This window comes from Diaporthe batatas (genome assembly GCF_019321695.1).
Source record: "Diaporthe batatas strain CRI 302-4 chromosome Unknown Contig00003, whole genome shotgun sequence".
NCBI lineage: Eukaryota > Fungi > Ascomycota > Sordariomycetes > Diaporthales > Diaporthaceae > Diaporthe > Diaporthe batatas.
Window position 1 is genome coordinate 51909 of NW_025408550.1, and position 25510 is coordinate 77418.

General features: G+C 51.0%; 11 protein-coding genes across 11 annotated transcripts; 3 read left to right on the top strand and 8 right to left on the bottom strand.

Moving 5' to 3' along the window:
- Nucleotides 1–318: 318 nt before the first annotated feature.
- On the top strand, nucleotides 319–3634 carry KVR01_002361 (uncharacterized protein; the record flags this gene model as incomplete). Its single annotated transcript, XM_044791210.1, has 4 exons — nucleotides 319–503; nucleotides 573–886; nucleotides 957–1684; nucleotides 2429–3634. 4 exons carry the CDS (start codon nucleotides 319–321, stop codon nucleotides 3632–3634), a joined length of 2433 nt encoding a protein of 810 aa, XP_044647376.1.
- Nucleotides 3635–3722: 88 nt separating this feature from the next.
- On the bottom strand, nucleotides 3723–5017 carry KVR01_003436 (uncharacterized protein). Its single transcript, XM_044783112.1, has 2 exons — nucleotides 4455–5017; nucleotides 3723–4323 (listed from the first exon to the last, which is right to left on the bottom strand). Exons 1-2 carry the CDS (start codon nucleotides 4915–4917, stop codon nucleotides 3752–3754), a joined length of 1035 nt encoding a protein of 344 aa, XP_044648451.1. The 5' UTR covers nucleotides 4918–5017; the 3' UTR covers nucleotides 3723–3751.
- A 500-nt stretch (nucleotides 5018–5517) lies between these two features.
- On the bottom strand, nucleotides 5518–6340 carry KVR01_003669 (uncharacterized protein; the record flags this gene model as incomplete). The annotated part of the gene is made up of 2 exons (XM_044792008.1): nucleotides 5518–6218; nucleotides 6271–6340. The coding sequence occupies 2 exons, from the start codon at nucleotides 6338–6340 to the stop codon at nucleotides 5518–5520; spliced, it is 771 nt and encodes a 256-aa protein (XP_044648684.1).
- Nucleotides 6341–7224: 884 nt separating this feature from the next.
- KVR01_002061 (uncharacterized protein) lies at nucleotides 7225–9068 on the bottom strand (the record flags this gene model as incomplete). The annotated part of the gene is made up of 2 exons (XM_044792556.1): nucleotides 7225–8637; nucleotides 8790–9068. The coding sequence occupies 2 exons, from the start codon at nucleotides 9066–9068 to the stop codon at nucleotides 7225–7227; spliced, it is 1692 nt and encodes a 563-aa protein (XP_044647076.1).
- An 862-nt stretch (nucleotides 9069–9930) lies between these two features.
- KVR01_002094 (uncharacterized protein) lies at nucleotides 9931–10912 on the bottom strand (the record flags this gene model as incomplete). Its single annotated transcript, XM_044784402.1, has 2 exons — nucleotides 9931–10806; nucleotides 10877–10912. 2 exons carry the CDS (start codon nucleotides 10910–10912, stop codon nucleotides 9931–9933), a joined length of 912 nt encoding a protein of 303 aa, XP_044647109.1.
- Nucleotides 10913–11961: 1049 nt separating this feature from the next.
- On the bottom strand, nucleotides 11962–12652 carry KVR01_002789 (uncharacterized protein; the record flags this gene model as incomplete). Its single annotated transcript, XM_044792584.1, has 2 exons — nucleotides 11962–12407; nucleotides 12463–12652. 2 exons carry the CDS (start codon nucleotides 12650–12652, stop codon nucleotides 11962–11964), a joined length of 636 nt encoding a protein of 211 aa, XP_044647804.1.
- Nucleotides 12653–14449: 1797 nt separating this feature from the next.
- On the bottom strand, nucleotides 14450–15676 carry KVR01_003699 (uncharacterized protein; the record flags this gene model as incomplete). The annotated part of the gene is made up of 1 exon (XM_044790932.1): nucleotides 14450–15676. The coding sequence occupies one exon, from the start codon at nucleotides 15674–15676 to the stop codon at nucleotides 14450–14452; it is 1227 nt and encodes a 408-aa protein (XP_044648714.1).
- Nucleotides 15677–16830: 1154 nt separating this feature from the next.
- Nucleotides 16831–18654, top strand: KVR01_003238 (uncharacterized protein; the record flags this gene model as incomplete). The annotated part of the gene is made up of 2 exons (XM_044794513.1): nucleotides 16831–18298; nucleotides 18350–18654. The coding sequence occupies 2 exons, from the start codon at nucleotides 16831–16833 to the stop codon at nucleotides 18652–18654; spliced, it is 1773 nt and encodes a 590-aa protein (XP_044648253.1).
- Nucleotides 18655–19788: 1134 nt separating this feature from the next.
- On the bottom strand, nucleotides 19789–21631 carry KVR01_002775 (uncharacterized protein). Its single transcript, XM_044792130.1, has 3 exons — nucleotides 20640–21631; nucleotides 20414–20548; nucleotides 19789–20297 (listed from the first exon to the last, which is right to left on the bottom strand). Exons 1-3 carry the CDS (start codon nucleotides 21049–21051, stop codon nucleotides 19882–19884), a joined length of 963 nt encoding a protein of 320 aa, XP_044647790.1. The 5' UTR covers nucleotides 21052–21631; the 3' UTR covers nucleotides 19789–19881.
- A 421-nt stretch (nucleotides 21632–22052) lies between these two features.
- KVR01_003441 (uncharacterized protein) lies at nucleotides 22053–24380 on the bottom strand. The gene is made up of 3 exons (XM_044786075.1): nucleotides 24073–24380; nucleotides 23768–23993; nucleotides 22053–23548 (listed from the first exon to the last, which is right to left on the bottom strand). Exons 1-3 carry the CDS (start codon nucleotides 24217–24219, stop codon nucleotides 22485–22487), a joined length of 1437 nt encoding a protein of 478 aa, XP_044648456.1. The 5' UTR covers nucleotides 24220–24380; the 3' UTR covers nucleotides 22053–22484.
- A 581-nt stretch (nucleotides 24381–24961) lies between these two features.
- On the top strand, nucleotides 24962–25447 carry KVR01_003662 (uncharacterized protein; the record flags this gene model as incomplete). Its single annotated transcript, XM_044791389.1, has 3 exons — nucleotides 24962–24995; nucleotides 25079–25261; nucleotides 25359–25447. The coding sequence occupies 3 exons, from the start codon at nucleotides 24962–24964 to the stop codon at nucleotides 25445–25447; spliced, it is 306 nt and encodes a 101-aa protein (XP_044648677.1).
- Between the last annotated feature and the right edge of the window lie 63 nt (nucleotides 25448–25510).

Consider the following 25510-nt stretch of genomic DNA (forward strand, 5'->3'; position numbering starts at 1 on the left):
GTCCGTACGACAAGCCAGGCTCACTACGGTCACGGCTAGGCGTGCGTCAGGGATCCCGAGGCAGCACCGAAAACCTGGGACTTGAAGCGGGTGTTCATGCGGGCAACCTACCAGGGTAAGCAGCTGGGTGCTAGAGCTTGTGATGACGCCGATTTCCCTTAGCCTCCGAATGAACGTTCAGCTGGACATCCAGCGAATATATCTACAATGACCCCACCTGAACAAAGACAAGGGTTTGTGGCTCGAAAGGAGCAGATGTGAGAACGTTTGTCGAAAACCATTATTTCCCATTGCCTGCTCTCTGACAGCTCAGCTACCATGCCATTTGTCGCCAAACAAGCTAATAGGAAGAGGGTGGTGATTGTGGGGTCGGGCTGGGCTGGAGCTACCATTTCTACGGCTCTGGATGAACGAAAGTACAAAATCACTGTCGTCTCGCCTGAGGAAACAACCCCATACACGCCTCTTTTGGCCAGCGCTGCCTGTGGGCTCTATGACTTCAGGTGAGCAAGCAGGCTCCCGAGCGTCACTGAAGCCTTCCTAAGGAACACACATGATCTGACGAGTCACAGTTTGGTCGAGGCACCTGTCCGCCACCAGCGAAGGGAGATTAGATATATCAAGGCCAGCGTGGAGGATGTTGACTTTGAGAAGAAGACTTGCAGATGCAAGTCCGCTTTTGACGACCTCCCAGGCGATGGCCAGTTTACACTTTCCTATGATCACCTGGTCTTGGCACCTGGCTGTACGAACAACACATTTGGTACGCCGGGCGTCAAGGAGCACGCGATGTTTGTTCGTACTGTGCGAGATGCCAAGGCCATACAGGCCCATATCCGGAACTGCTTTGAGAGGGCATCGATGCCAGGCTTAACTGGCGAAGAAAGTAAGTCCATCATTAAAGACAAGTTTCTAGCCGTAAGGCAATTCTTTAACGCGATTTCCCATCCATCTAGTTCGCAAAATTTTGCACTTCGTCATCGTAGGTGCTGGGCCGACCGGTGTGGAAATTTCAAGCGAGTTATCCGATTTATTCCATCACGACTTTGCACGGTTGTACCCTCATGTCAAGAAGCACATACGAATTTCGATACACGACGTTGCCCCGAACGTTTTAAGTGGTTTCGACCAGCACCTGCAGGAATATGCGATGACTAGTTTCGATAAACGCGACGTGGAGGTGGTCACCCAGAGCCACATTGAAAAGATTGACGCCGGTGCTGTTTATACTCGAGAGCTCGGAAAGATTCCCTGCAACACGGTCATCTGGGCTACGGGCAACGGCACTACGGCTCTTGTTGACAGGCTGGAATGTCAGAAGACCGAGAACGGCCTCCCTCGTCTTCTGACCGACGACTTCCTGAGGCTCAAGGGTGCAAATGGAGATCCCATCCCCGATGTGTATGCCCTCGGTGATGCTGCCGACGTAGAGGGCGCTAGCCTGCCTACCACGGCCGAGGTTGCATGCCAAAAGGCGAAATGGCTTGGGTCTGCACTGAACAAAGAGTTTCAAGAGGGACAGATCAGCCACTTCCAGTACACCCAGGCGGCTGTTGTCGCATACTTGGGCCACAGCGACGGTGTCATCGCTGGGAAGAGCGATTATACAGGTGCAGAAGCCTGGATTGCTTGGCGGTCCAAGAACTTCATGTGGACGCGGCAGTGGAGGCAGCGCATTCTAATTGTTATCAGCTGGCTCCTTGATCGTCTGACGGGTAGAGCGATTGCGCCATGGTGATGTTGGTGGGGAAATCTTTCAAATATGCGCTGTTGGTACGGAGTCGAAAAGTCAGCTGACTCAACTTGGCCGTATTTCCAACGCAGTCTCAACGGGCAGTCACTGCACTTAATGTCTGGGGTGTATTGAGCAAGTGTTTGCTGTACTGTCCCGCGCGGTCATCTCCCGTATAACTAATAAAATTCGTCACATGGGCTGCTATTCCACGATGTGAGGAGTCAAGTGTCTAGTTAGTCACTCGTGGGGCGTGACAGTCTCCATGCTCTTTGTCACCGGGCCCCAGTCCTTCTGTGCTGGCATATAAATAACCCTGTGTCTGGAAGGTTTGAACATGAAGGTTTGGCTTTATTTGTGCACCGAACAGCCATTCCAAGCAGGATTTAATCAGTAAGTCACGTCTTGCTTCGTCGAGATACCCCTTGGTAAGCTGAAGTATGTTCTTGCTCACCTCTGATGCAAGCAGTAGTTTATCACTAAAAGACTCACTCCTAGAAAATCAAGCTCCTTCCTACATGTTTCTTTGAAACGATGTGGTACTTGCTCCCCTTCTCTTGGGTCCTGGAGGCCGTCACCTTATTTTCTTCTCCTGCCAAGGCCGCTGATACCTTGAGTCCCTGCTTTCCGTACCGACCCGGTGTCCTGCGTGAGCCATGGGTTCCACCACGAAACGAATCGGCGTGCTCTGGGCAGAGCAGCTTGAATTTCACGATCCAAAACAATCATGGAAAGCCCCTATTCTTCTACGTCACCGGAAAGGATCCTGAATCTAACGACAGTTTCGTCGTCCTACAAAGGCAAGGCGACTGCTACAACTGGTACACCAAGCCCTCGATATTGGATACCACCCGCATGACGCCCTACTATTTTGTCGACATCGCCGATGAGAGCAACGGATTTCATACCGAGATGGGCGCGGACGATACCATATCGTTCATGCTTCCAGGCTATACGACCAGTGCTCGCCTGTATATCTCTGAAGAGAGGCTTCGCTTCGGCACCAATGTCGGCGGCCCTAACGAGGGCTTCGTTGAACCATCCCCGACCAATAATGGCCTGCCGGAATACAACGCTACATGGCAATTTATCGAATTTACCTATGGCGAAGAAAAATTCATAGTCAATCCTTCATATGTTGATTTTGCATCGATGTCCCTCGACCTCACCCTGTATTCCGGTCCCCAAAACACAGCCAACAGGGTCTCTGGTCTTGAGACCAACGCGTTGGACAAGATTTGCTTGAAGCTCAACGAACAAGCCAAGAAAGACAATCAGAGCTGGGCGCAACTATGCCTTAAGGACGAAGGTGGAAACAACATTCGAGCGATCTCTCCAAACTTGTATCTCGCCCTGCACCCCGACGACAAGATGTCAGATTTCTACACAGATTACGTCGCCAATGTATGGAACCGCTATCGGTCGGACGTTCTCACGATTAACACCCAGGACAATGGAAGCGGCAAGAAGGTAGACCAGGGAAACGAATTCATCTGCAGAGTTGGGTCTGACGACTTGCTCTGGTGTGACGGTATTTCCTTCAGGAAGCCCACCACGGCTGAGATCATGGGCTGCGTACAGACCAAGGATGGCCCATTCGAAGTAACAGGGTGGGACAGGTCTCTGATAGTGCCTCGTCTCTGTGCGGCCTTTACCCGCAGCACTTTACTATCCCCGGACGGCAAATTCCAGCCCAACAGCAACATCACTGCTGACCGTTACTACAATGACCCCACCACAAATCATTACAGTCGGATTATCCATGAGACGTTGCTAGATCACACCGGATACGCCTTCGCCTACGATGACACTAATCCCATGTCTAGCGATCGCAAAACAGAGAACGCTGGTGGGGTGATTGAGGACTCAGACCCAAGAATGCTGCTCATTACCATCAATTAGATAATCGAACCTGTTTTCTCAAAACTATGAATCCCTAAATTTGAAATGTTTGTCCGCGAGTGCATGCACACCTGTGACTCTACAGAGCGCGAATTAAATTATTCTTAATACTGAATTTTAGCAATACCGTGAATGAAGGCGTTCGCACCACTCCCAGAACTCCTTCGCTTTACCGTTTGCGATAGCTTCAACGATATCATCCCGGACGCTCTTCTTCTGCATTCTTCCGAAAGGCAGTATGTAGGCGCCATTTGTATCGAGTCCCACCTCTTCCGAGAAACCGGAGAAGAGCATCGTGTATGCACCCATTATTGGAGGGGAGAAAGTTGGCTGCATTATAGCCAGCAGCCAGCTGGGCTGATGCTTCCAGACCGTTGTGTTAATCATACCAGGGTTCTGGGTAACGCACACGATGCTCGACCCCCACCGTCGGGCACCTTCGACGGCAAGAAACCAGTTCCCAGCCTTGCTGACTGCATAATCTACAGAGGCATTCTCTGATCCTGTCCCTGCCGCGTTCATGCGATCCAGCTCTGCGAGGTCCACGCCTCCGTGTGGAGCGAAGCGTTCGATTATCATGGAGGATGCCCAGACTACCCTCGTCGCACCAGGAGCTGAACCTTTTGCAGCTGAACGTAGCAGTGGGAGAAGCTCCTGTGTGAAGAGCAGCGGCCCCACGCAATTGACGCCTGCGCCCAGGTGAGCACATAGACGGCTGTGAGGAACGGGCACTTCAAGAGGAGGCCATCGGCGGGCGGGAACAAACGACCGGGAAGGGGACACGGCCGAGAAGACGGGGCCGCTGTGATTGATCACTTACCAGTATGACCCTCCAGGTCTTGCTTCGTCTTTGTGCCAGCCGGTGCACCAGCGATGCCAGCATTGTTCCACAATATATCAAGCCGTGATTCCCGCTGGGAGAAAGAGGCAGCTGACGCTTTGATTGACGTGAGATCGTTGAGGTCGAGGTGCATGTACTCGAGTGATCCAGGGTTAGACGCGGCCGCTGCCTCGTCGACAACCTCCTTGATGGCGGCTCTGGCCCGCTCTTCTGAACGACATGCCAGATATATCTTCGCGCCAGTTGGATACAACAACTTAATTAGAGCTAGACCGATACCGGAGTTGCCGCCAGTGACGATAAAGACACGGCCATCTTGGCGAGGGACATTGGCCTCGGTGAATGTCGGTTTAGGAGGGAACCACTGGTCCTTGATATCCACGAGCCGGTCGTATGATAACTGGCTGAGGAGCCTTGAGAAGTCGACAATGGTGTTGGGCATCCTTGCGAAGCTGCTGACGCGGGGCGCACGTGTCGTCAATGTTGTCGAGGTGGTTAATATGGCTACGTGAGCTGATTCATGAGTGTCGACTCCAGGCTGGGGATCAGAAGCTTCCGAGTGACATTGCTGGAGCTTTTTGAGGCAAGATGTAAAGGGATGCAGTTTCAGGGGTGGTCCCTGCGCAATATCACAGCGTCGAGCACCTCGGCATGGCAGAGTAGCATTGGCAGGTGGAGTCCGGAGATGACGGCTTCCATGGTTGGGCTTAATCACACGATTTCCCAAAACCGCCCCCCCCCCCAACCAACGGCATCACTAGAGGCCCAACGCGTGGAAATCATAGATCAAGGAATTTAGCTATATGGTCGCGCGACATTATGAAGCTGTGTTTCAGAGTTTGGTGCATTTCACTGGTGCAATTCTGGTGCAATTCACTGGTTCCAGTCGCAGCTCACCGATTGATATTCCCACTAGTTAATCACCCAAGGGCGGGCCTCGGGAGATTCAAGGTTTAACACATGGCAGACGTTATTGTAGCAACAGCCGAGCTCATGATATCAAGATCTCCAATCACCCGGTCAGCCATGCCACCACTTGGCTTCAATCATCCCGCCCATATGTTCCATTCAGGGTGTCGTGCAGCCTCCCCCACAGTCCATCCTGCCACGAGCAAACTTTATCCCATTCCGGCAGCGCCTCTTTCATCATCCATAGCCAGCCTCCTATGATGAAATCCGCATAGGTGGGTGTCACATTTCTTGTGAGGTGAACACCACTGCCTACCTCACCATAAATCTCGGACAGCTGTCCAAGCGCCCTCTCGAATTCGTTGAGCATAGCTGTCCTCTGATGGCCGTACACTATGAATTCTTCCCAGTCCTTTCTTCCCGCCCGTCTGCAGAACTCGGCTCTCGCCTTTGCGGCAGTCTCCGGGTTGAGAGGCATCGTTTGGAAGCAAAGGACTACGTATTTGGTAAAGACCATGTCGACCTGTGCGTTGAATTGTCGGTAAGAGGCAGCTGCATCACCAGGAAAAAGTTGCCTGGTGCTAGGATACGCTTTGTCGAGGTACATGGCGATTTCAAACGAGTCGCCCACAACTTGATCGGTCGCGCGCGTGTGGTCGACTATCACCGGCAGGGTGTAAAAGTCCGTCTGGTCCAGGTGCTTTCGGCACGGGGGAGCGCCAAGGCCTTTTCGGACTTGTGTAACCTCGGTGAGCTCAGTCCAGCAAGTCCTGTAGTCCAAGCTGGAGTGCAGACGCTTAAAGTTGAGAGCATATCTGATGGCAGTGTCAGAGGCTGTGTTCATGAGCAGTCTGTAAGGGCAGGGGGAATATTAACCTTGTCTTACAGGGGTTCGGTGCGTACGGGCGAAGTGGCGGCCCAGACGCGATATCGTAGAAAGTGATTGGCTTCGGCATAGTGCAGCGCAAGCTGATTGGGCCAGCAGATGACGGGCAATCTTTCAATGGTAATATCATTGATGGCTATGAACCTAATGACCCTAATGACCGCAAAGTCGGGAGTCGGTGCGAATGTCTTTTTAAGTCAGATCGTCGCGCGTGATATTGATCAGGCGAACCTATCGAGCAAGAGGGTATACTGTTTTACCGTGCACGTCTTCAGGGTGACACCAAATGACTCATAATTACAAACAACTCTTTCGAGCCCATTTCAAAGAATGACCGGAGAGGCCGATGGCTCACTGAAACACCTAGGCAGTGCAATCTGTGCCACGTAAGCACCTGGCGTAAAGACTGGGCTTCCTACCACCTGGGCAGCTTGATCTATGATGAATCACCTTCAATAACGCGCAGACCTCGGGAGGATCGGAAAAGAAGACAAAATAGACCGAGCATTGATGATGACATTCCTATAAGGGTTGCAATAAGACATGTAGACCCGGTGACCTTTTCAAATACGCACTAGTACTCAAATTCCCATACCATGTTCCATGTGATAATCAGGCCAAGTTTCTGTGGACAATATCGTTATGGGGAGGTGCGGTTGGCTGCAGACCTTAGTTGGCCTCCTCCTTCGCGAGGGGTCCACTTCAGAGCTTAGCACACAACAGCAACCACCAAATACACTTCGTCAACCTTATGAACGCTCAACCGATCCTATCGACAGACAACACGTTTGGTCTTTGAGCTGCTATTTCCAAACCACTAATTGGCTTGCTTATGATGAAATGAGCAGCACTCTTACCCTCTGGACAACTTCTGTATCGTATCGTACGATGGCCAGTACTACCTAGGTAGTGTCCGGTCCATGCATAAGGATAGCTAAGTAAACGTTGATCTCATCAGGCTTTCTCACATACTAGCCTCACACTATCTGCATCCCGCATCCTCAGCAGGATTTCCAGATTCACATTGTTAGTACACTTGATAGCGCGCTCTCTCGCAGCCTCTTCGGCCTCCCCTGGGAATTTCTTGACTCTGAGACGGTGGCTTTTCAATAAACATGCCAGGACCGCTACTGTCTCAACTTTGGAAAACTTTTCACCTGGGCAGTTCTGGGGCCCATCGGACCAGGGAAAGTACGTATGAGGAAGCGGTGTCCACAGCTCCTCGCCGGAGTCCTTTGAGCCAGTTGCCCTTTCTTCACGATCAATAATCCATCGCGATGGCCTCCAGACAAAGGGGTCCCTCCAGTACTTTGGGTGGGTGTGGACGGCGAGGAGGTGAGCAGAAGTTCCAACGCCGGGCGGGATCACCAAAGTCTTGTCCCCCACTTGAATCGCCTGGGAATGATCTTTTGTCCATTTCGGCAGAGACATGATTGGAGGGTAGAGACGCAAAGTCTCAAGGAGAACCGCCTGGCAACGCCTAAGTCGTGGAAATATGCACTCATAATCCCATTCATCGACAGCATGATTCTTTGCGACGGTAAGAGTTGAGACTTCCTCCGCTACCCAGGCTTGTGCCTCTGGGTGGGCGGCCAAGAGAAGCATGGTAAATGCAAGGGTGTTGGCGGTCGTATCATGTCCAGCCTTGTGAAGTGTTAGCAAATATACAAAAGTCACTGCACTGAATGAGCCCTTACTTACGAAATTGATGACGAAAAGATTTCCAAATATCTCTTCTATGGAAAGGCCTCTTTTCCCATCTTTACTTCCTCTTAAGTCGGGCTGCGTCACAGTTTCTCGCTCATGCCTGTCAAGTGCACGCACGAACGCGCCCATGAGGCTGCCAGAATCGGGCTTATTGTTCCTCAGAGCGGTAGTTTCGTCCTCAAGCATCTGTACCATGTGTCTCTTGAATGACCTTGCTGCGTTTCCAATCCGTAGAAGTTTCCTGGGCATTAGTGAGCCCCGGAGGTACTTATACGGGAGAATCATTATAAGAAGGGCGTTATCAAGGACTGTCTGTAGAGCGTCACGGTAGCTGCCTGCCTCGTCCTGCACAGCGATAACATCGGCAGAGCCCCTAAAGTCATACGTCTTACGGAATCCAGTGGCGGCGAGGACGTTCAGAGACAGTGTTCTGGTGTCCCTCTGTACGCTGCGAACGCCATCTTTAGATTGCAGGGGGCTGCACCAAGAACGCAACATGGCTTCAGCTTGACGGAGGCTCTCATCCCAGACAAAAGACATTATACGCTCATTGAAAGGTGCAGCTAGAACCTTACGATGACGCGGCCAGTCATCCCACCCAGCTGTAGAAATACACGGTCCGTAGACCTCAAGGAGCTCTATTCGCTGGGTGTTAATAATCTTGACCCCGGAAGGACATCACGATTTTGGCAGAGCTCACTATAGTTCTTTACTGGCCTGATGAAGTCAGACCGCCTCGAAAATATCTGATTGATGGTATCTGGATCCGTGAACTGCAAATAGAATGTCACGGGCGTCACCAAGGCCCAGACCGGCCCGAAGCGCACTGCGGGACTGGACTTTTCGCGAAAATGCCAGCCGCGGTAAGAAAACCTGACGAAGTCAGGATAGGAAGGCCATGCAATCGGAAGAAGGTCGAGCATTCTCCAGACATAACCTTGGAGGAATACCCAGAGAAAGTTGACTGGGTCGATGGGCAGTCGCACGACGGGAATGCCCAAAGATCGGGCTTTTCTGACGTTACGCTCTAGGCAGACCACACTCCAGCCAAAGTAGGCCAGAGCTAAGCCGATAAGTAGTGGAACAAACATCGCTGATTAGAACAATGATAATAGCAGAATGGTACTCGGTGAGATGGATGAGGGGAACATCTCCATTAGAAGATGGGCCCAGATATATTGGAAAAAGCTTGTACCAACACAAAACGTGGGTACTGCCCTCGGGTCTTGACCCTTGTACTGTTGCTATTACGAGAGTACACCCAGTCCGAGATCCTGTCAAGCGGGTCGGAATGTAGGGCGCAATTGGTTCGACCTCTGGTTCGACCCCTCCGGAAGTCTCTGTCAGCGGTGGAGACCATCACTTAGTAGGTATTTTGGCGACTAAACATGTGGGGCCGATGTTACCGTGGCATGGGTTGTTGGTTGTTGGTTGTTGGCTGTTGGGCGTTGGCTGCAAGAAGGCGACCCAATCTTTGTTGTTGGATATGCACCCCAGGCAAACTTTAGAGGAGCACTCTCGGTCGCGGACCCCAGAAAAGCGGCCATATTTGTTATGACACAAATTGAGCAGCAACCGCAATAACGCACATTGCTGAGTTTTGTGTCATATTCATCCATTCCGGTAAACGAAAGCCGCTGTTCGAGGTTTTTTTTCAGTGGGAATGTCTGCGAACATATGATTGATTCCTTGGGCTTCATAAAGTAATTTCATTATGTGGTTTCGCTTCTATTCCGTATACGTCCGAGAACATGCATGGCGCCTTCACACGGTGGTAAGCACTCAAGACCCAGCGCTTGGAAAATTACGGTGTCGATATGGATAGCTATAATACGATATGTATGGTTTTAAAAGTTATGAAAATCGAATTTTGGCGTCCTGCCTCTCGACTGATTCCGCCAGATGACCTCGGGAGTGCCACTGTATTGCAGTATTGCCGCAGCAAAGTCTAGTCTAATTCGCCGAGGCCGCGATCCCTTTGATCAGGGACTCCAATTCATCATCCGTCATGAACGGCACCCCGAGCAGCCCATTGTCGACCTTCTCCCACGGAGAGAAGGTCTCAGGCTTGGCGTTAGAATATCTGATCAACGTCCCAAATGTCCCCATGTCAAACTTGCCACTTTGCAAATCAGCCAAAGCTTTGCTGTTGGCCTCGTCGGCGTTCACATTGACGACCTGCCATCCATCTGCCCCGAGCACCGACTGTGAATGCTTGAGCATCTCATGGCAGCTCTTGACCACAGACTGCACGTACACTGGCCGGTTTTCCGTCTCCTCGGGGTGTTTCATGATGCCAGCGACGGCTTTGCCAACCGAGTCTAGAGTCGTCCAAACAACTCGATTCTCACCGCCGTCCATGAGATCTGCCCTTTTGTTGGCCAAGTTGATGCCGGCGAACCCCGTTCGGAGATTCCAATCCAGGAACGGCCCGTTCGCCACGATGGTCCAAGTCATGTTTGACGACTTGCATCTCTCGTAGAGATGGTTATCTCGCTCAACACGCTTTGAAAAGATCGGCAGGGAGTTCGCCGCCTTGTTGAGCGGGTCAAGGCTCCAGTCTGAGGGGATGTATCGGTAGACTCCTGCGGCGACAGAGGCGTCCATGAGACGCTTGGGAGTATCATCCTGCACAAGCGTGCAATCGACAACAGCATCTTGCCCAGTAAGTGCTGCAGTCAGTGCCTCGGTGGATTCGAAGTCAACTTTCTTCACCTTGGCTGAAGACGGTAGGCCGCTGGTGTCGCTGGACTGGCGGGCGAGTATCGTGACCTCGAAGCCGTTAGCGACAAGGTTTGCCACGACGGGTGCACCGACGTTTCCCCGTCCCTATGAGGGAATGTTAGCATTGGCTGCTACACAATGACTGATGTAAAATGAGGGCTTTGGGGTCACCTACACCAGCGACGGCGACGTTGTGGATCTTTCGCGCCATCTAGACACAAGTTCGTGAAAAAGTTTTGACCGAGTTTTGGTACGGGGGCGATATGAAGGCAAGAAAAGGATATGTTACGTGGCGTGATTTCTATTAAGCTGGATTGGCTTTTCTAGCATAGGAAGAGAACGGGAGACATCACGTATAAATAAAAGCTATTGCGGCTTTAAAGAAGACCTCAGAGTATACAAATAGTCCTAGAAGTACGAGAGCACATGATTGATAGACTTGTGTTTGCAGTGACGTATGAGGCGGTTACCAATTCTGAGACAGCAAACGTGGGACGGCCCTTGAGTTTGATTCTGGGAGGAACTAAAGTCTCGATATTATTCGTGTCCGGAGCTTCCAGCATTTTCGACGCCGGATCCGCTGTCACCGCGTCGGACAGGCAGCCTGACAGCTACGGAGTCCCGTCCCGGAAATGACGCTTGGCGGCATCTCATTTCTCTGGGGGCTGTGCTCCGTCTCCGGACGTTGCATTGGGGAATTGATGCATTATGAGCCCATGTGTGCCTAAGTAGTAGAAAACATTGGGTGAAACAAAGATGCCAGCCAAGTTGAGATGTTTCAGCATGGAACACTCAAGCTTCGCACACGACCTTACAATGAACCGCTGGAAGCTGCATGGTGCTAATGTGAGGATTCGGCCTATCAGGTCATAATCCCATAAACCATTTCGATCATTTTGACAGGAACTGAGATCGATCACGGCGGAAGCAGTTCATCGGCCACAGGCCCAGAGCAAGGCTGAAATAAGGTATCTACAAGTCATTCGTATCTATATATGCAGGTTCTGAGGGTTATTATGCATTACTTAGCATTTTAGGATGTTGCTATCGACTAGGAAGTTTTGCCATGTTGTACTGCGAGCACATTGTGTACCCGTAATAATTACGTGTGCAATTTGATGAGGGTCATTCTGTAGAATCAGCTCTGCATTCTTACGTCCCCAAAGCTACATAAAACTAATTTCTAACCATGCAATTTCCCGAAGTCACGCGCCACTAGTATGTTAGACCTCGACCATCCTATCCGACATCATTCGCAATTTAGTTGGAGTTGGTGACAGAAAATCCCTTGATGGGGAAGTTGTAGTTGACGTGGTGGATCTCAACATCCCCAGCACCGCTGGGGATGTAAGCAGACTTGTCGGCCGCCTTGCTCGCGTCGCTGCTATCCCAACCGACCGCCCCGACGAAGACCTTGCCGTGGCCCTCAACCTCTTCCGTGGAGAATCCGGAGGCCCCGCCACGTGAGCCAGGCATAGTGAATGCCTTCTCGATCATTGCCTTGAGCTCGTCCTCATTCCCAGTGCAGTTGCGAATGGTGATCATCTCCACAATGGGGGAGTTAATGGCCTCCCGTGGGGCGTAAGGCTTGAACTTGATAGTGTAGCCCCAGGGCTTGCCGTTGAGGACGCTGCCCATCTCCTCCATGGACTTGGAGTGGGCGTCGCTTGACACAAAGGCTTTCTTGGCCTCGGGGGAAACCCAGCCTGGACAGGTCAGTGGCTGCTAAGCTGTGTGTTCACGTCCTAATTGTATACTTACCAATCATCAAATCGAGGGTCTGCGGGTCCTCGCTGCGGGGTCCCCATCTGGTCCTGATGTAGCCAGGCTGGGCTTTGAGGGTCAAGAGCAACTGCTTGTAGGGCTCCTTCCAATCCTCTACGCCGCCCTTCACCGGGATGATGACCCGCTCGGTGATCGCGGTTGGGGGAGGAGGTCCACTTGCGGCCATTTTGAATGTCTAAAAATGAGTCTTTATAAATGAAAAGGGGCAGTGTTGGTTGTAATATGGCAGGCAATGTTGTTGTTGAAATTCTTTGATGATTGTATGGCTTCGATGAACACAACACAATGAAACCGCTGATTCTTCTGCAACTTTATATCAGATAGACATGCAGACTATATGGGCAAACTCGCGATGTACCCACCCGTCCTGGGATAGACGGCTTTGACCGGACTGTCGCATTACTTGTCAAGTCCGGATACACGGCCGTTGCTTCGATGTGGTTCCTCCGTAGAATGCTTGAGCCGTTACACGCCGGAGAACGACTAAGGAGAAGCTCTTCCTTGGGGCGAAGCCTTGCCCAAGCCGCAATAATACGAACCCTAGTAATTCATGCAGGGCAATACTGACAAGGGTGTCCGTTTCCGTTCCCGGACGTCTTCTGATGAACCCCACTCTTGGTTCACGCCTAGTAACTGAACGCAGCGGATGTCCGAAGCACAACATTAATTGATACAGGCAGGTTTCTGACGATATGTACGTTACCTAAAAGATTGGCTGTCAGATGAGGCCAGGCAGACTATACAGCCTTGACTGCCATGTTTCATCTGAAGTATTTGCAACCCTTATTCTGTAGACGGCACGGTGTTTCAAACGGGTACGTCAGGATGTATGCATGGAACCGCGGAAACAATTACTGCTCTAGGAAACCCAAGTGACAGCGGCTCATTGGAACCGCGCCACATTGGGAAGATCCATCGTTGTATGCAGTGCCCCATTAATAGCCAGCCCATCTTCCCGCCTGTTGTCCAGCATTTGCACGGAACACCTGGGGACCATGCTGAAACCCTCCCCACCCGGCACCCGTGCCGGGAGGAACGGACATGCCCGGCAACATGTGAATATACTGCCGGATGAAGCATTGTAGCCAGTTGAATCTTCGCATACCGGGCGAAAGAGTGTGGGCAGATGGTCAAGCGGGCCGGCGGGCAATGAGATCGGACTGTGCAGGAAAACAAAGCGTCTCCGGGCGGCCTACCCGAGGCTCCCGATGCCCTGCTTGGCTCTGAGGTGCGATCGTTGATTCCAGAGAGAGGGTACCATGCATGCTCAGATGGATGGGAGGAACTGTTTACTTGGTACTATGGCGAGTTCGTGAAGCACCCACCGCCCCAACCAAATTCTTGATGTCGCCGTTGGCACATGTCTGCTGACAGTGTTCGATGTTTCATGGACCAGGGAATCGGGTTGGACACACTTTGCCTCAACTTGATCTAGTCTGCGTCTACTGGTGGTGATCGTCCCGAGAACCTGGATATTATCATAAACAGGGCAAAGCCAAGAAAAATGCCATGTTGCCAACATTGGTTGACAGCATCAGCTGCGAGCTTAGAGCCATTTGGGAGAGCGAGGGGTGCTCCATTGAAGATCAACAGTTCAAAGGTTACATTGAATTGATACTATGATGTAATTGCAATAGCAGTAAACATTCGCTCAATATGTGCGATTTCTGTCAAGACTACCCATGATGACATCCAAACCCTGGGAACCCAGCCCATGTGACGTCTCTAGCCGACCTGAAAGCACAGCACCTACCAGTAGCTAAGTATAGCCCTGGCACATAGGCGAAAAGTAGGAAGAGATATAGTCGCCGTAACCCATGTGCCCTCGTCCGTAGTTGTAGGAGGTGTACGACAAGGCACCTGGCTGTGAGAAATCAATGCCTGGTCTGTTTGGAGAGCCAGGCTGTTAGTCACTACGGTCATCCGCCGAGATGTATAACCATCATAGGATGAAAATGAAAACTCACATCATAGCCGTGGCCAGCGCGCCCCTGGCATACTTTCCCGCATGTCGTTCGTAACCCAGCAACTCTAGGGCCTCGGTAAAGTTTGCCGTTGTGCGAATGTCATTGGAATTGGTCTGCGCCCATGGCAAATGGCACTTGACTTCGATCCTTTCCTGGCCTGGCCTCATCTCAAAGACAAAGCAGACACCCAAGTGGTGATCGTTAGGGAAGCGAGGCGGCTTGTTCTGCTCCATAGCAACCCCGTTGGGTTCGTCTAGGAGGAGATGCCATATCTTAGATAGATTTTCGACACCACGCATGGTTGATTCGTCCATCTGCAAGCCACCCAACGTGCACACGTCGCGTATGGTGCTCTTGGAGTTGGACTTTGTCCGGGCGTAGACCTTGATCCGCGCCTTGGACGGGTCGACGCAGTCAATGGCGATCATCTCAACAGGAATACGCTCTTTGTATCCAGAAAGGAAGTTGGACAGCTTGTCAACCACCTTGCTGAATCCCTGTCCACCCGGCTCGAGGTTTCGGATTGTGTTCCAAGTTAACTCCTCAGTACTGATGCCGGTGGCAAGGTGCTTAAGCACAGGGAAAAGATAGACCTTCATGATGCGCTCGGCCCCCTTCATGTCGAATGCCACGAAGATTTGTGGCACCCTAGTCTTGTGTGGTGGGAGTGCAGCCTTCGCTGTGGCCACCTCGTTCTTCTCATGCACGAACCAGCGAGACCAGACCTGCTCGAACCACCGCGTATCTGCACCGGGCGCGACGTATCGTAGTAATGGCAGAAGTGTCGCTATCTTGTCCCCAGGGAAAGGGTTCTCCGGGTCGTCGTTGGGCAACAGTGGCTCAAAGGTATAGCGCACAACTGTGCCGTCGTTCTGAAAATTCCATGACGGTTCGAATGGTGAACCATCCATCGTCAACAGCGGACGGATGGAAGCTTGAGGGGTAGGCGGCCCATATGTTGGCACCACGGCGTCGCGATACACGCGCATGTGGTCCAGCTGCTGCTCGTAGGTGTAAGAACCAGCGCTCCGGAGGAGAGTGGCCAAAAGAGGTGCGGAACGCTGCCACCACCAGTTATGATCTGGATTTGTGGGTGCTTCGAGCCCCCCGATACCGCCGCTGTGTGGCACTGGCAGTCCATTTGATTTGGGGCTGGCGTGCTCAAAACGGCTAATTGCCTTGGAGGCCCAGACAGGCTCATCGTCTTCAGCAAGTCGAACCATTTTGTGCAGTGGTTGAGGTGAGGCCGGCTCGGCTGTAATTGTGGTGGCTGTAAGAGTGCTCATTACTCAACAACTTGACGACAGGACGTTCGAGCGGGATAGATGAATCCGCCCCTACTGAAATTCTGAGAGAACAAATAGCGACTCAGGGTTCGTGACAGGCCAGATCCTTTTGCGGAAAACAAGCTGATTTATTTATGGCTTTACCAACGAGTGCAGAATCCAAGTTGGCCAGGGCTGCACACCGACCACCCAACACCCACCGCCCAACCGGAGGTCGGCGGGAAGCTTTTGGTGCCAACGAACGCGTTTGACTTCGAACAGGGTTTTTTCAAACAAAACCTTGGTATCAAGCAGGGTTGAGTCTCCCCATCGGCCTCAAGGCTGACCACGAACGGAGTCCGCCTTGCCTGAAGGGCCCCGAGCCGCGGTGGAGGGCATGTTCGGTTCACGGAGCCTATGAACGTTAGACTCCGTACCTGAAACAAGTCCCCGATGCGGCAATCAAGCAGATCTGGGAGAGTAAAAGGTGATGTTTGAATCAACATCTCCAAACCAAAATGGACAGCGGTGGTGTTGATTGGGGAGGCTGCGGTGGGCGGAGCTCTAGCTATGCGATCACAGCCGCGTTTCAGACAGACCTCGGGACCCCAGATCAACATCGACGGAAAGGGACGATCATGCCGTTGCACCACACAGCCATGTTCATCTGATCTAAAACTATCCGACATTTCCATGACAATATCCGGCCTCCGGTATTCTGTGGGGAGTCCGGAGTCCTACTCTTGGCTCGACTGCGCGGGTAACAGAGCACGATTGTTTGGTCTGGAGGTCAATACCGACTTACCAAGTCTAGGTCAGTTTCATGTGACAGTCACCCATGTGTTTGTTCTGGAATCTCGTTCCACCACACCATGATTGATTCATTGGTGGTGCAGTACGCGACAAGGGGTTTCGGAGACAACGGGCCAGACTGAAGCACTGCCATATACCATTCTAGTAACATCTTCGCCCGGGCGGGCACAAGACATCTACACCCAAACACATGCATACATATATATACTGGTCTTCCAACTGATTGCACTATTTGCTTGTCTCCATATCATTCCATCCACCAACATCTTTTACACTACTTAGACACCAACAACACAGAAATGGCTCCTCCCAGTGCAACGGGTGTCGCAGACACGGCTGGACAGACCGCGAACGGGGGTTCCAGCGTCCCGAAGCCGCGCTGCCTTCCCCCAGGATTCACTGAAGCCAAGTTCTCAGAGTTTCTCTCCACACTATACACGCTCGTTGGCAAGTCAAACATCGCTGTCATCACTGCCGACACCCCCTTCGATGACGGCGACTATGAGACAATTGACTGCTTGACACACGACATGCACAACTTCTACGACCACGAGGAGTTCATTGCATCTGCTCTGGTGCGACCCCGCCACGTTCAGGACGTTCAAGCCATCGTCAAATTGTGCAATGACTTTGCTGCGCCGCTATGGGTCTTCAGCAAGGGACACAACCTGGGCTACGGCGGGGCGGCGCCCCGCGTCAGTGGAAGTCTGGTGATGGATCTTGGCAAGCACATGAACAAGGTGCTGGAGGTCAACGCCAAGGATTGTTACTGCCTCCTCGAGCCTGGCGTTTCCTACCTCCAGCTACAGGATTATCTGCGGGAGCACAAGCTCGACGACAAGGTCATGATGGACGCGCCCGAACTAGGCTACGGCTCCGTGATCGGAAATGCGCTCGATCACGGCGTGGGGTTCACGCCTTATGGGGACCATTGGATGATGCACTGCGGTATTGAGGTCGTCCTTCCCACGGGTGAGGTTGTCCGCACTGGTATGGGTGCCATGTCCAGCCCCGAAGGACGGGAGCAGGCAAAGCAAGGCGTGCACCCGGCCGACCAGAAGCCGAACGAGTGCTGGCAGCTCTTCCCCTACGGCTTCGGTCCTGTCAATGACGGCATCTTCTCGCAGGCTGGAAACGGCATCGTTACCAAGATGGGCATGTGGCTGATGCCGCGCCCGCCGGGGATGGAGGCTTTCATGGTTACGTACGAGAAAGACGAGGACCTTCCACAGATTATCGACATTATCGGCCCGCTGCGCGTGAACATGATTCTGCAGAATGCGGCTGCATTGAGACATGTCGGCTTGGACTTGGCCCATTACAACCCCCGGTCACATTACACCGACAAAGCCCTGAACGTGCCCCTGACTGATGAGGATCTGGACCGGGGCGCAAAACAGCTCGATCTGGGCCGATGGGTCTACATGGGTGCTGTCTACGGCCCTCCAGTCATCCGTGAGGCCCACCTCAAGATCATCAAGCAGGAGATGTTGAAGGTGCCTGGAAGCCGGTTCTTCAACGAGCAGGATCGCAAGGAGGTGTTTGGTACCTTGGAGTGTCGGGCTCACACCATGAGGGGCGTGGCCAACATGGACGAGCTCCACTGGCTCCAGACATGGATCCCGAACTGCTCTTTCATGTCACTGGCACCAATCTCGAAAGTCTCGGGCGAGTCGGCTTGGGCTCAATATGTGACGGCAAAGAAGAGGTTCGACGAGGCGAAGCTGGACTACATGGGTATTTTCAGCATCGGAATGCGAGAGATGCGTGAGTCTTTCCTTCCCTCTTAACGATATTTTCACTGACGAGCCGCCACAGATAACGTCGTGTGCATTGTCTTTGACCGCAAGGACCCGGACGCTCGTCGCCGCGTGCAATGGCTTGTTCGCACGATGATCAAGGACTGGGCAGAGAACGGGTGGGGCGAGTTCAGAACCCACATCGGCATGATGGACCAAGTCGCCATGACTTATGACTTCAACGATCACGCACTCATGAAGCTGAACGAGAAGATCAAGAATGCCCTCGACCCCAACGGAATCATGGCACCAGGAAAGAGTGGGGTTTGGCCGCAACAGTATGACAAGAAGAAATGGATGCTGGGAGAGGACTACATTAAATAGACGGATGCCACACCAATTAGCCCATAGTGCTTGAGTCTTGGTGCATCCCGAGTGTACTACAGAGAAGTTATTTTGTAAATAAAGAGACTGATATTACTTATATATTAAAATAAGGCTGACAGGGCCTTTCTTATAGTAATTAGGCTACCTTAAGTGCTAATAGTTAACTAGAAACTTATAATAATAAGTATATTTAAGTTACTTATTAAATTACACTTATTTTATTTAAAGTATATTTTTATAATATTTATTAATATAAATACTTATATTAAAAACTTTTAAAACTTTTAAAATATTTAAAACTTTTATTTATTTTAATATAAATATTATAATAATATAGGTTTATAAGTATTAAATTTTAAGTTAAGGTAATTTAAAATTATAATCTTTTAATTAAAACGTTTTTATATAGTATTATAAGGATCTATCTTAATTTTAAGTTAATTAAAGTTATAAGTTTAAGCCTTTATAGTTTAAAAATCTTTAATTAGTTTTTAATTACTTTAAGATAAGTCCTTATAATATTTAAGGTAAAGATAAGCTTTTATTTAATAAACGGTTAAGAAGTAAGTATTTATAAGTTTTAGAAATTAACGTTATATTATAAATTTTTAAGCCTTTTATAAGTTAGTGTATTAATTTAATAATAAGTGGTTAGTCTTTATAAATTAAAATTCTATTATTTTAAAATTACTTCTCTATTTAAGTGGTTTTAATAGGCTTTAATAGACTTTAAATAGGGGATGTAATAGTATAGGCTTATAAGTATTAAATTTTAAGTTAGAGTAATTTAGAATTATAGTTTTTTAGTTAAAGTGTTTTTATATAGTATTATAAAGATTTATTTTAAGTATAAATAATTAAAGTAAAGTTTTATTATATAAAACTTTTCTATTATATAATTTTCCTTTTTTTTTATCTTTCTCTCTCTCTTTATATTTTTAAAGTTAATATATTTTATATTTAATTTTATTTAAAAATAATCCTTTTTATAAAGTTTAAAAAAAAGAAAGAGTAAAGTAAGTAAGTTTATAATAAAGAATTTATTTATAAAATAATAAAGAAAGTATATTTATAATTATAAAAATATTATAAATTAGTATAATATATATTATGTTATTATATCTTTATATTCTTAGAAAACGGCTTGCTAGCACTTTAGTGGCATCTTCACTATCTCTAATAATTAAGGTAGTCTCCTGGTATGAAGGAGTTGCTTGGACCCAGTCAAACAGAAAGCCTTTGAGGCAGATCCTCGGGCAACACACCTAGCGGCTCCGACGAAGTCGATTTGTCCGCTGCCGGCTTCGCGTCCTCGGCGGTGTTTGTATCAGGTTCCCTGCCTGCAACTAGAAGCCTGCATTGCCTTTGGTACAAGCAATAGAAGTTCCACGAGCCCCAGAGTTGTGCCGCTGCAAAGAGGACGTGGAGCATGGGCGTCGTAATTTTGAAGGCCAGTGTCCACTTGTTCCACAGCGACCCGAACATGTACATGGTCAAAATTGTCTCGGTTATCGTACCGGTCAAGGTCGTGGCCATGGCCGCAAGGAAGAGCTTTCGGAGGAACGCATGTGACTGGGGGTAGACTCTGTAAAGTATTATGGTGACGTGTGGCAAGAACTCGGAAATGATATCAAAAGCACCTGTTTAAAGCCCCGGGTCAGTGCTTGTGCTGACTGCTGATGCAAGTGCCACAGTTGATGGTGTTTAGAATGTCGCCGAAGGGCCGGAGGGGGGCTAGGCTTTTTTTCCCACTCACCCCAGACCAGACATAGAGAAAATTCTATATCAGCATCAGGCTCACTGATTATTTCCAGGCTGATTGCGATTGCGGACTGGCCGATCATGATGGTTCCCACGTGGTGTCCAACGCTGACTGGGGAGATCTTGGGTCCTACTGCATATTAGTGACCCGCTACAGATCTCTTGGAACCCAAAAGTTGGACCACGTGGGTTCTCGTTGCGAGGAGAATAATAGTACTAACGGTAAAACAATTCGAAGATATACATTGCCATTAGCATCTGGGAGACAACAACCAAGATGTCGCCCATTGTCACCGGCGATGACTTGGAGAATCGGGTGTGGAAATCGGATGTGCCAAAGACGACGGAGATGAAGGGGTAAATGGCCGCGATGAGTATGAGGATCTTTGTTCCACCAGCTATGTGATGGTTTACGAATCCCCTTCTGGTGGTCTCATCCATTATCGTGTATGTTGCTCCATAGATCCTCTTCAGCAAATATCCTTCCAAGAGGTAGAACCGAATTATGAAGTATATCACGAAGATAATGCTCATTATGAGGGCGCTGAACGGCGCCAAGATGGATATTGTTGTCAAGGGCAGTCTTTCGAGGTGCTCGTCATGGCGCCCGACCAGAACAGTGTGGTCATCCATGTTAGGCGGCAACAAAAATGTAGAGAAAAATGGAGGAAGCTGTCGCCGACCTGTGGTTTATCATTACCAAATTCTCAGGCGTGAAGGAATAAACGTACGGCAATAAGTAGACGTGAAAATGACGCGGAACAGGAACCAAGAGGAAACCAAAGACAAGAGAACTTGGTTGGTGGATCTGCGGGATGAGCGATTTATACGTGACAGGGAGTAAGAGCTAATGAATACGGTGAATGTCAAAAAAGTTTAACAACTAGGCAATGTTATTTACCCATCTCTAGGGATCTGAAAGGCAGAGAGAGGGGGCGGCAGGGGATTGGTGAAACGCGGCCGACTGCCCAAAGTGGAAGCACAGAGGAACAAGTTCAGATGCGACCCGTGTGCTCCAACAGCTGGAGTACCCCAAAAGCTCACTACGGTGCAACTAAGCCCCTACTAGCGGTCCTGGGAGTGCAACGGAGACCCTGTGCGCGGGTGGCTTAGCCATACGAGCGTGCCGCTGCCTGGGCTGCAGGCAACTCCTGCGGTGCGAGGATCAGTCGCCTGTTAGGCTCGCGGGAAAAGACGTCTTTCCTCACTCCAGTCCCGTTATGCCTGGAAGTGAGTGACACGGAAGATGGAAAGAGAAGGGGGGAAAAAAGAAGATAAAGGTGTAAGATCCCCTCAGTCTGATCACTCAAACTCAGGCAGATACCTGCTGTGTCTCACGAGACGCAACTTGATTGCCCCGGAAAAGATTGCCAGCAGGGGCATGCCCAGGGGTCTTACTCTGGATGCTTTGACAGAAAGCTTGGTACGGGTAGCGCCGTGCTAGACAGGGGTGAAAACGAGATTGAAGATCGGGGCCATAAGGCGTGCTAAAGTAGAGTTGCTGCACAGACAGGGGTTGGAACGGGCTAGAGGGGGTGAGATGGAGGAAACTGAGCTATTAGAAATATCTGTCGGGCTCGAACCATTGGGTGAGACATAGCCTGGGTCAAATTGCTTTCGGACCGGCGGCCAGACTCAGCCCCAGCATCACGAGTCGAACATTAGACGTCTTGCCACAGGCTGTCGAAACATGCCCAACTTCCTAGGCATGGCACCACAAGAGGCAGTGGTGGGCATTCTTCAATATTTAATTTGATGATCATTGACACTCGGGATCTGTGAGGAGGGCGATTTCGGATACGCTTTTGCAAAATTACCATCCGCAATGCCCTGTGATCTGTGGTGGGGTGATACTTTCCCAGGGGTTGTTCTGGTTCTGATGGTGCAGTATCAAGCACATCCGATGGTGTTCGGCCACGACTCGTGCGGCAAGATGCGTTCTCAATGCATGTATTCCTTTCGACAAATGCCCCGTCAGAGTTTCTCACCGTCTACCCGCATGAAGCCTAGTCTTGAAGTCGCTCCTTAGAGCCACATGGCTCAATCGAAACAGCCGCCACGTGCGTCTAAATACCGTCTTTCTCCCCTTTCCAGGCGGGGATGTCCTCTCTCCGTCCCTCTGCATCATGCCATACTTGGAAAACCGCCTTGTCGTCGTCGTCGGCCCACGCGCGGAACATACCTGGGCAATTGTGATCCTGAATGATAGAGTTTCTGGCTTCAACAATGTTCCCTTGCGCATCTCTTACCACGATGCTCTCAATCCCAATCATGCCGCCCTCTCCCTCTCCAGTGATCATCCACCGGTCCCCCGCTGATTGCTGTAGCTGACCCCCAGGCCCTGTGACAGCAGTCAAAGCTTGTGCGCAAGACTTGCCGCCCCAGCGTGCGATGGCCCCCACGGTTCGCCCAGCGTTAACCCGGAGGAATGAGTCCCCGTTGCCCGTACCGGATGTCGCAAATGAGCGGGTAGTCGTCAGCTGGGAAGACGTGGAGGGTGCCAATGGGGTGTAAAAGAAGGGGGTCGGCAAGCAATCGGCCATCAAGCTGCGCAGGGCGCCACTAAACTCGACAACGGAGCCTGTGCGACGAACTGCTTCGACCCCACGATCCCAGAAGTTCGATAGGGTGGTCAGGGGTGGCGAAGTCTGAGAGGTTCTGTTGTCTTCCCATTCCTCCGCCCAGTATCCGGCGCCGGGAATAGGCGTGTCTCCAACCCGGCCGGTCAGCTTGTTGGTCAGTCCACCTGTGCTGGTTGCACAGCAGACCACACCGTCCGAGTCAAGAGCCACTGCACCCGTCGTACCCTGCGGGAGGTATTCCTCTGCCGACCAGGTTGCCGAGTACTGCTTTCCAGACTTCTCCTGCTCCAGGCCACGAAGGTGCTCGTCCCACCTTGTCTGCGTAAAAAAGTAGCTTGTCGGCGCGAACTCTAGACCATAAGTTCTTGCCAGTGTCTCAGCTGCGGAGCCAAAGACGAGAGTATGTCCCTGGGCGGATGGCACGTCTAAACCCGCAGCGTCGAGGTTGTCACTCCCAACATTCGTGCTCGTGGCGTCCTTGTGTCCCTGGCCTTTTCTACCCCACAGATCCTCTTCTCCACGCTCTAAGATCGCCCGAGCAAGTAAGACTGCAAAATTCTCATGGTTAAAACGAGTGGACAAAGAAGGGGGGTGCTTGCACACCAAAGCATTGTCTGGTAGTCCATTGGAAGTCCACAGTCCCTCGCAGGATCCCGAGCCGGCAAAGGCATAGAAGCTGGCTGTGCAGTGGTGTGGATACCTAGGGTGGTAAAATGACATATCTGCCACCCTTGGAGATCACCATCACGCGTTTCGGCAAAACTTACTGGGATTCTTGACGTGTCGCAGCCCCAAGGCACCGGCCGCACGCTTGGCGTGGCCCCTCGACACCATGACAGAAGCCTCGAGCTGTTGGATCCCATCACGTGTGAAGACTGCTCCTTTGCCGGCGTTGAACAGGGGGTCGTTCTCCAGCAGGGTAACTGCAAACGTGGCGACCTGGAGTGCGGATGGAGAGGCAGCGCCGTGCATGTAGCCGTGAGTTTTTGCGATCTGTCATTGAGCGGGATGAATTAGAGACCACTTCGACAATGATATGCGTGGTCGGGGTCAAATTCCAGCGTTTACACACCATACCAAGGAGTGATGTCCTGACAGCTTCATATCGCTCCGGTGTTAGATTCGTTGGCTTGATATTGCCGGCGCCGCCATGAATGATGAGCCGGGGCTTGATCTTTAGTGATCCGGTAGTGGACCGCTGTGGCTGTTTGTATTCCATGGTATCTGGGCCCGTACACACAAGGACCAAGTGCAGCAAAGTTGTCTTTGCCTCCTGCTAGAAACCGGTGCCTTGACCTGTTCAGGCTGTGTCTTGTCTGGTGTCGACAGATCCATCGTCAACACGTAGGCGCAGACGACGGTGCAGCCCGTTATCGCCAGCTTATCGTCTTGCCATTCCCGGCAAGGGAACGCGTTGTTGCGATACAAACCGAGTGCCGACAAATGGACGAGTCGCCGCTATCGGTCCCGACGTCCCGACTGGACCCGGCCGTGGCCCGGGCGTGAGGGTGGGTTCCAATAGGCAGGCTGAATGTGGTGCTGTCGCCAAGCTGAAGCACAGGATAAATGCGTGAAACGCACCAGCAGAGAATGTACAGCAACCAGATCCGCGGATCTGCGACAAACCACTCAACGGCATCTTGTGATGCCATGCGGACCTCACATTTCCTCAGCACCGGCGCTGTAAAATGACCCCTTCATACACTTACAATTCTAAAGTTCTAGTTGGTGGGCTAATCACGGATGCAGCAGACAGCCGTTCACCAACGCCAAAATGGCATCGTAATGGGGTATATAAAGGGTGTAGTTGGTGCCAAGAGCGTTTTCTTCACTTTCGTCTGGCATATTCTCCAGACTCATCCAACACTTACACTCGCTTACGACCTGGCTGTCGTTGCTTTATTTAATAAGACTTTTAATTATTCCAGCACAAACTTCCGTTCAAATTTCCATCGTTCAATATGGTCCGCATCGCTCTCACTACCGTCCTGGCTTGTGAGTTTTATCCCCACTGGGCAGTAATCACGCTCGATGCCATGTCACCTAGATAAGTATACTGACTACTCTTCACGTGACAGTTGCCGCCTCTGTTCTTGCCCTGGCCCCTAACAACGCTGGAGCCAAGGACGTCGGTAACGGCAAAGCCCAGCAGTTCACCACTGGCGGGTGCGTCGCCGACGCGGACTGCCGCAGTGCATGCTGCGCCGAGATCAACACCAGCGGTGTTGGCATCTGCTCCGCTGAAGGCGCACAATTCCAGAGTAAGCATATCTTCTCGTGCTCAATCGATCGCCCTCTTTTGTTTCTTGTGGCGTTCCAGTAGTGTGCACTCCGAAGCAGGTGACTGACACGCACCAGACGGGAAGCAAGGCTGTGGCTTTGAGGATCCCAACTCAGCTGCCACAATCGCTGCGGCCCAGGCTCAAGTTGAGAAGCAGGGCTTTTAGGCATGGCCGAGCTGAGCTGAACTACCCGGGCTACAGCGCTTGTAGTAAATGGTTGGAGGCATC

Excerpts from the sequence above, each read along its gene's own strand:
- KVR01_003436 (XM_044783112.1), bottom strand. The coding sequence starts at position 4,917 with ATGCCCAACACCATTGTCGACTTCTCAAGGCTCCTCAGCCAGTTATCA. Across the intron at positions 4,324-4,454 it reads AGACCTGGAGGGTCATACTG|GCGTCAATTGCGTGGGGCCG; the intron begins GTAAGTGATCAA and ends ACCTGGGCGCAG.
- KVR01_002775 (XM_044792130.1), bottom strand. The coding sequence starts at position 21,051 with ATGGATGACCACACTGTTCTGGTCGGGCGCCATGACGAGCACCTCGAA. Across the intron at positions 20,549-20,639 it reads TATCTTCGAATTGTTTTACC|GACCCAAGATCTCCCCAGTC; the intron begins GTTAGTACTATT and ends AATATGCAGTAG. Across the intron at positions 20,298-20,413 it reads TTCTCTATGTCTGGTCTGGG|GTGCTTTTGATATCATTTCC; the intron begins GTGAGTGGGAAA and ends GGCTTTAAACAG.
- KVR01_003441 (XM_044786075.1), bottom strand. The coding sequence starts at position 24,219 with ATGGAATACAAACAGCCACAGCGGTCCACTACCGGATCACTAAAGATC. Across the intron at positions 23,994-24,072 it reads GGACATCACTCCTTGGTATG|ATCGCAAAAACTCACGGCTA; the intron begins GTGTGTAAACGC and ends GCTCAATGACAG. Across the intron at positions 23,549-23,767 it reads GCGACACGTCAAGAATCCCA|TCTTACTTGCTCGGGCGATC; the intron begins GTAAGTTTTGCC and ends AGAATTTTGCAG.